At 39.7% G+C, this 9,232-nt stretch overlaps 1 protein-coding gene across 17 annotated transcripts in view; it reads right to left on the bottom strand.

Moving 5' to 3' along the window:
* The window catches only part of Dap160 (dynamin associated protein 160), a 264,887-nt gene that overhangs the window by 55,769 nt on the left and 199,886 nt on the right, over positions 1 to 9,232 (bottom strand). For 16 of the 17 annotated variants that reach the window (XM_045747362.2, XM_045747358.2, XM_069313440.1 and 13 more), the window contains 2 exons: positions 9,130 to 9,200; positions 1,213 to 1,348 (listed from right to left, as the gene is read on the bottom strand). In XM_045747362.2, coding sequence (XP_045603318.2) covers positions 1,213 to 1,348; positions 9,130 to 9,200 — 207 coding nt within the window. Of the gene's footprint in view, positions 1 to 1,212; positions 1,349 to 9,129; positions 9,201 to 9,232 lie in introns of those variants that run through there. The other variant, XR_011224723.1, reaches the window with a different exon arrangement.

Here is a 9,232-nt window from a genome sequence, read left to right on the forward strand (position 1 = left end):
AGCCCCTCAGGACATTAATGTAATGTAAAAGTTGTTGCCGTGGATTAGTCAGTAAGTTTTGTTGAATAAATTTGTTGTTGATGTATTAAAGTGTCTTTATGTCGCACCTTCAAAGAGTACTGCCCCCTATGATTGACCTGCTACAAGCTACACCATTACAGTATCTTGTAATTTTGACTGGTGTTGGCTTTTGGGATCGAACCTAATCATAGCCCAAACACTAAATACTAAAATTTGGTGTGAGAACCCATTGGCTAACCTGAAGATTGCTACAAGCAATTGAGGAGCTAACAACCTAGTGATTGGAGGATCACGTAATTAGACTCCGGCATTTGCTCTCACCTATACAGTACCTCAACTGAGGAATAATCTCACATCTGGCATCCACTCGTGGGGGGCATGTGGGTATTGTGCAGTTCTCAGAGGTATACTCTCACAATGAGTCATACTAACATGGCTGAAGATATGATAACCAAACCACATATCAAAAGATGAAGAAACAATGACATTTAGACCTTTCCTGGACCATTATCAAGTCATGTGTTGATAATGGATCATTATCAACATATGACTAGATAATGTTCCAGGATGGATCGAAACATCGTCATTTCTTCATCTTTTGATGTGTGGTTTGGCCATCAATTGTTGTTTTTAAAGACACCTACCAATAATAAAACTAGTGATTGTTCATAAATAATCACTGGCATTCAAAATGAGCACCACCAACAAAGAGTTGGAATATTTATAAAATTATTCTCAACCGATTTATTAACTCACAAAATATCCTATGTATTACAAAGCATCATGCCAATCCCAACCACAATTATTTTACTTGCTCATAATGATATTTTATTATGGAGACACTTTCTTAATAGTACAGTAGTTTAAAGTAGTATTAAAATTAAATTGCACCAAAATTAATTAAAATAAATAATAATAAAGAGCAATGTGAGATGCTGATTGGGTATCAAAACTGCAACCAACATACAGTGTTCATATACAGTACAGAAGAAACAAAGTACTGTATTTAACAACTGTAGTGTACAGCATGTATAAAAATATAAAAATTATGTAATTACTAAATAGGAAACCTAGATATATGTACAGTATACATGCCTGAATGACTGAAAATATTACATCATTACTTTTCTGTAATTACTTATTCCAAATATAATTCTAAAGTACTGTTTATCACAACTGCTTCAATCACACCTGTTTTATTAATAAAGGATATTTTGTTATTCTCTGCATTGGCTTCAGAAGAAAAGAAGTAAGAGTCAAGCCCTGGACAGCTGGATGCTCCTGGCACTGCTTCACAAGGTCTGCCCATGGCCCTCCAGCAGCACATCTAAAATTACAGAAGATTAAATGCCTTTTAATACCTATATTTTAATAATCTTGTTACTGTCATACATCATGTTTAACATTTTCAGCAAGAACAATGGAGTAAGGAACAAACCCACTTGTAGTCCTGAATGTGTCACATTTCCTGAATACATCACATTTTCATATATAATTTCCCCAAGACCAAAAAATTATATAACAAAAATGTGGCTCACGAAAATTGACGTGATGTCCTGTTTTTTGTTTGTGGGTCAGCGGGTAGGTTAGGTTTGGACAATTGAGTACAACAGTTTAGTGATGTTTGGAATGCTCAGGAGAATGATCTGAGCAAATAGCCAAGAAAGGTCTTTCTCTGGACATACAACATTTTCATGGTTAGCCCCCATTTAACTCAACAGATTGGTCCTGGGTTCATCTTGAGTATGGCACGATGTTTATGTATGTATGTATGTATATATATATATATATATATATATATATATATATATATATATATATATATATATATATATATATATATATATATATATATATATATATATATATATATATATATTGTGACGATAATCTCCTTCAAGAGATTGAGCCTGCTCTTCCCTCCATAATTACGTCTTCACAATTATATAAAAAGACTATGGAAGAAATGTCCAACAACGACAACAACACCAGCAAGGCTTGCCAGGGTGAGCAGAAACGTATGCAGCCAGCCACCTGTTCGAACTCCAACCACCAAACTACCCGTTGATCGCTACGGCTCCGCTGATTGGTCGCCGGTCTGGCTGCACCTGCCTCGCCCCCCCCAATACTACCTGATGTCTGGGGTCGCCCCAACATCAGTCCTCAGAATGTTCAGTGCTTTCGTAGCCAGCACTCCTCCCAGCTAGACGTTAGCGTGTACTGAGAGGTGGTGGTGGCTTTAAGCCAATATTCCAGCACCTCCCACTTAACTCTTGTTGCACTTCTTATTATTTTGCCTTAACGTAACTTTTCATTGTGTCATTTAAGTATTCTTATTATTTTGATTGATTGATTTTATTATACATATTTGTTTGTGCATTTTATTCATGTTTTAATTTATTTAACGTAATTAAAATTTCATTGTTAAAGTTTACTTGTGTTTTGTGTGTCTTCTCCTTACCTTACCACAGACGAAGTTCCAGTTTTTCTATTTTTTTTTATAACTATGTGACGAGGCCATACCCCTAGCCTTAAACAGCCGAACACCAACGCGTTACCGTCACAAGTTATATGGGGGCCTGTCCGGGAGCTTCACTCAGGTACTGGTGCCAAGTGGTAATTTATGGTAAGCGTATTTAACTTTGTTAACGTAGCTTTACTATTTTTCATTCAATTTCATTTTTTATAAGGTGCGGTGTATTGTGCATTACGAGAGTAACATATAGTGAAGGTGAGACAACTTTGGATTACGTGGTGACTGTAGGCCTCAGTCATACTCTTAATTGGTCATCTCTCCCTCCATGTTATTACTCGTATTTACCATCTATGTCCCTTGAATATTTCTCATTCTGACAGATCATCATATTGGTACCCTGGTACTGTGGTCTGCCCCGGGTCAAGAGTACCCAATCTTCTGCAATCTGACTGTAGGAGGACAAAGAGGGCCATAGTTCCTCTAGCTCGAACTTTAGTTGCTGAATTGGGACCTCAGCAGCAGTTCTCGTCACAAGTTGACACCTCGCACCCCTACACGTCAGTCAGAGATGATGATACATACAACGGTAGGGAATTAGCTTATTTTTCCAGAGCACAAAAGTTCGCTAATTCTGTAAGTATCATATTAAATTCAGTGGGAAAAACTTGCTTTATGTCCTATAGAGACTTGGCAAGGTATGCCTACATCCTTGGACTACCAATTTTACTTTTGAAGCATTTAACTGTTTCATTTGTTTTCGAAACTTTGTTTCATTTGTTAGTAGGATTTTCTTGCCCTTATTCTCTTACATGAGTACCGGGTACAAGATTTCCTGCGCCCTTGATTTAATTTAATCATTTAATATCTTTCACTTAACGTTAATTGTTAAAGATCACACAGGATAGGTACCAGTTGCCACGTTGTCCTGTTTCTGACATTTCATTATTGAACATTCGTGTACCTTTATTTGCTAATTTCACCATGTTTCGTCTCCAAACTTTCCGTGCAAATCCAGCAGGTGAAATAGGGACTTTAAGTCGTGCCAAGAGGACTGAACTACAAACTCTTGCACATGAGTATCAACTAGAAGTTCCCTACCAAGCCAACAAAAATGACCTACACAACCTGTTGCTGGATTACTATTTAGAGCAAGGTAAGATAGACTCTGAAACTCATGAAACTTACTATATTGCAGATAAAACTGATTTGGCAACGCTGAAACTCAAACTAGAGCTGGCCAAGATTGAACGTGAGCAGCAAAGGGAAGCCCTCGAACAACAAGAACGAGCTGCTGCCATACGGAGAGAAGAACAAGAACGTGAGATTGCACTACTCCAGGAGCGGGAACGTGTACAGCTTGAAACACTCCAGGAGCGGGAACGAGTACAGCTTGAAACCAAACGACGCGAGTTGGAGATGCAACGCGAACATGACAAGCAACAAGCAACTCTGGCTCTAGAGTGTCGTCAACGTGAAATCGCCTTGGAAACTTCCCACTTCACTCAACGCCAACAAGCTACTGCCAATCTTCCCGTCAGTTTTAATATATCACATGCAAGTAAGTTAATGCCATCCTTTGTAGAAGCAGAAGTTGATGTTTTTTTCACCACCTTTGAAACCCTTGCTAATCAACTCAGTTGGCCTGTCAACCAATGGGCCACACTTCTCAGAGTCCATCTTACAGGTAGAGCTGCAGTCACACTCAGTACTTTGGCGTCTGAGAATGACTACTACACTCTGAAACAAGCAGTGTTGGACGCCTACCTACTTTCCACCGAAAGTTATAGAAGGAAATTCCGTGACCACCTGAAGGCAAGTACCACTACCTTCCTCGAGTTTGCTAACACGAAACGGAGGTATTTCATGAAATGGCTGGAAGCAGCACATGTCTCTACTTTTACAGAACTCGTCAACCTGATGCTTGTTGAAGAATTCTTGAGACGTGTGCCGCCTCCTGTCCGCCTCTACTTAGCAGATAAAGAAGAAACCGACTACCTGAAGTGTGCTAAGTCGGCTGACACTTACAGCCTCATCCACCGGCTGACACCTGAACCATCCTCCAGTAAGAAGTCGTGGTACAGTTACGAAAAGGTGAGCCCCGATCAAGCTGGTTCACAACTGTACTGCAAGTATTGTAGACTCTATGGACATACCATAGACAAGTGTGGTAAGTCTCAATACAAGGGAACCACTGACCAACAACGACCCAAACCAACTCCTCCTAAGTCCGGTAAGCCTGTGATGAATGTTGGTGTTGATGTTAATGATCTTTCTCTTTTCAGTAACCACCTGTATACTGGAACTGTCTCTGCCAACGGTTCAAATCCGGAGGGACGTTTCAAATTGAAGATCTTGAGGGACACAGCGGCTCTACAATCGATCATCTTGAAGTCGGCTGTGCCCAACATCGTCTACACCGGGGAAACAGTCTTCATCACTGACCTCACTGCTACCACTCCATACCCTCTAGCCAGAGTCCACCTGGATTGTCCCTACGTGAACGGGGAAGTCCAAGTCGCCGTCAGGGAAAAGCCTTTTCCCATGCCTGGAGTGCAACTTCTCCTAGGCAACGACTTGGCAGAAGACCTGCAACCGACCAACCTGATCGTCATGGACAAACACCAGGTGTGTAACTCTGTGCCCATAAACCCTATTCTTGAGTATGTTCCAGCAGAGGTTCAAGAGAGTGATGAAGTTTCTCCTCCGGTTCTCGTGACCACCCGTGCACAAGCCGCACGTCCACAGCCAGCTGACTCTACTGCTACCGCTGTCCCTCAAGACCCTCAGAAACTACCCCCGCATCTGACCAAGTTGGAGTTCCGTAAGTTGCAGAGGGAAGATCTTACTTTAACACCATTGTTTTTCCAGGCTGAGACTCAACCCGACAGTATTCCTGGGTTCTTCCTAGAGAACGACTTGCTCTACCGCAGATATAGACCCAGTAAACTGAAGGAGGAGGACGATTGGGCCAACACCGAACAACTTGTGATTCCCACCAGCCTGCGGCCCACTATTCTACACCTGGCCCATGGAGCATTCTCCCACTACGGCTTCAACAAGACTTACCATGGGATTCGTCAAGACTACTACTGGCCAGGTATGGTAAACAACGTCAAACAGTACGTAAAACAGTGTCATACATGTCAGATGGCAGGCAAACCGAACGTCTCCATTCCCAGAGCACCACTGATTCCCATACAGGTGCCTGCGGAACCTTTCCACAGACTCATAATAGACTGTGTTGGTCCTTTACCTCGGACCAGTTCAGGTAACGCCTACATCCTAACCATCCTGTGTCCTACCACCAGATTTCCCATAGCAGTTCCAGTGAAGAACATCACGGCTGCTACGGTTATCAAACATCTATTGAAGATCTTCACTCAATACGGATTTCCCAGGGAGATTCAAAGTGACTGTGGCACCAACTTCACCAGTGATCTCTTCAAAAGGACACTGGAGGAGTTCAACATCAAACAGGTATTGTCCAGCCCCTATCATCCTGCTTCACAGGGTTCTCTTGAACGTAGTCATCAGACCATCAAAGCACTCTTGAAAAAGTTTTGTAGTGAAACCTCGAAGGATTGGGATAAGCAGATTGACCTAATAATGTGTATTTTCAGAAGTCTCCCCAATGAGTCCCTAGGAGTATCTCCTTATGAGATGCTCTACGGCCGTAAGTGCCGTACTCCCCTTAAGGCTTTCAAAGACTCTCTCAGAGATGCCACCTTCAGTGAGCATCAGAATGTGCCCCAGTTTCTTCAAAACCTTCAACACATTCTAGAGAGAGTCCACCGCTTTGCCCATGATAATCTATTGAAAGCCCAGGTGAGAATGAAGACTCATTACGACCAGACCAGCAAAGTAAGAAAATTCAAGCCGGGAGACTTCGTCCTTGCTTATTTCCCTATCCCAGGTTCACCTTTACAGAACAGATTTTCAGGACCCTACTGCGTCAAAGAGTGCAGGAATAATAATAATTATGTGATAGAGACTCCAGATAGGCGGCGGAAGACCCAGCTGTGCCACGTCAACCTCCTGAAGCAATATAATGGTACTCCTCCCACTGTCTTGATTAATTGTTCTACCTTCACAGAACCCTACATCCACAGTGAGACCATCCCGGCTTCTTCTCCCGAAAGCACTGACAGGGAGTCGGCGCTTTCTAATTCCAAAATCCTTAATGATCTTCCCAAATGCTTTCAGGATAATAATCGTGCTCCTATGCCCTCTTCTAATTCCACTCTCACCTCGTCAGATAAGCCCTACATCCTCCATGTCGACGCCAATGGTACCGACGATGGTGGTGTCGTGATGCAGCAACGAGGCGAGAAGAATTCACCTGTCAGCGACTACTGCTACAAGGAACGACGGAACAATTGGCAAGGAGCTACTCTTCCTCATCCTGAAGCCTCAGCACTTCACTCCACACCTGAAAAGTGCTCGGTCCACCATCAATACGGACCACACCACCCTACACCTCCTGCAGCACGCCCACTTCTCATCTCAACGTCTTCTACTATGGGCTTGCTAACTGCAGAAATTCAACCTGGAGACACGCTATACCAAGAGTCTGACAACATCTTAGCCCATGATCTCTCCAGAGTTTATGAAGTAGAAGCAACTCCATCCATTACTCCACCACATAACGACGTACTTCTTCCAGAACCGCAGGCTTCGGGGGAGAGTTGTGACGATAATCTCCTTCAAGAGATTGAGCCTGCTCTTCCCTCCATAATTACGTCTTCACAATTATATAAAAAGACTATGGAAGAAATGTCCAACAACGACAACAACACCAGCAAGGCTTGCCAGGGTGAGCAGAAACGTATGCAGCCAGCCACCTGTTCGAACTCCAACCACCAAACTACCCGTTGATCGCTACGGCTCCGCTGATTGGTCGCCGGTCTGGCTGCACCTGCCTCGCCCCCCCCAATACTACCTGATGTCTGGGGTCGCCCCAACATCAGTCCTCAGAATGTTCAGTGCTTTCGTAGCCAGCACTCCTCCCAGCTAGACGTTAGCGTGTACTGAGAGAGGTGGTGGCTTTAAGCCAATATTCCAGCACCTCCCACTTAACTCTTGTTGCACTTCTTATTATTTTGCCTTAACGTAACTTTTCATTGTGTCATTTAAGTATTCTTATTATTTTGATTGATTGATTTTATTATACATATTTGTTTGTGCATTTTATTCATGTTTTAATTTATTTAACGTAATTAAAATTTCATTGTTAAAGTTTACTTGTGTTTTGTGTGTCTTCTCCTTACCTTACCACAGACGAAGTTCCAGTTTTTCTATTTTTTTTTATAACTATGTGACGAGGCCATACCCCTAGCCTTAAACAGCCGAACACCAACGCGTTACCGTCACAATATATATATATATATATATATATATATATATATATATATATATATATATATATATATATATATATATATATATATATATATATATATATATATATATATATATATATATATATATATATATATATATATATATATATATATATATATATATATATATATATATATATATATATATATATATATATATATATATATATATATATATATATATATATATATATATATATATATATATATATATATATATATATATATATATATATATATATATATATATATATATATATATATATATATATATATATATATATATATATATATATATATATATATATATATATATATATATATATATATATATATATATATATATATATATATAGTATATTTTTACATTTAATGCCTCAGTTCACCTATTACAGTAAATAGGTACTGAGGAGTTAGAAGGCTGTTGTGGGTTGCATCCTAGAACATACGGAAGGGACCTTGTAATGTGTTAATGTTTAAATATTTGTTGTGCTGTAAGGTGAACTTTTGAAACTCCCGCCAAGGCAGCAGATACTATTTACGAGGCGTGAATTGTTACCCTCTAAAAGTAAGTAAACAGTGTCCCAATGCTTATAAAATCACTCCCAAGTACATGCTGTGATTGGAAAACATGATGAAAATGTGTGTTAAATGTAGAAAGCCAGTGCTTAACTCAGTAATAAATGAGAAGTAAGAAAACTTGAAGAGGAAAAAACATGTTTTTACTATGATACAATACTGTGCATCTAGTGATGAACAATATTTACTTTTTTTATAGTAAGGCTATAAAAAGGCTTCTCTAACTAGATGATAAGCATGTTCAACTTGTTAAGGAAGGTTTTCCCAGAGAACAAGACACCAAATATATAGCATGAAGGTAAACATACAAACCCTAAGTTTGTTATTTTTTTTTACTATAGTCACAATGTAGTACACTCTTTCTTCTTTTCCACATTGCTCTCTTTTCTATTCAGTATTTTAGTTCATTATTTTTCAAAAACTCGTGTATGTTGTATCCTGGAGAATTGTTTACTTAGCAGTATTTAAGTCATGGGAATTAGGCAAGTATTGTGGGATGCATCCTAACAAAGGTCAATCACTTGCCTAGGAAAAGTCTTGATAAGCCTAACACGCTTCTTGTACTTGACAATGGAAAACTAATTATAAATAAATCAACATATTATACAAATCATTTCGGTTAATTTAAAAAAAAAAATTCTGTACTGTACTAACTTTTCGCCTAGTAAAGTTGCCCCAAGAATTTGTATGCTGCAGAACCTCAGGTAAGGTGTTAACTGACTTATCTGCAAGATTAAATCATTATTACACTTCAGTA

The sequence above is a fragment of the Procambarus clarkii genome, chromosome 7 (genome assembly GCF_040958095.1).
Source record: "Procambarus clarkii isolate CNS0578487 chromosome 7, FALCON_Pclarkii_2.0, whole genome shotgun sequence".
Taxonomy (NCBI): Eukaryota; Metazoa; Arthropoda; class Malacostraca; order Decapoda; family Cambaridae; genus Procambarus; species Procambarus clarkii.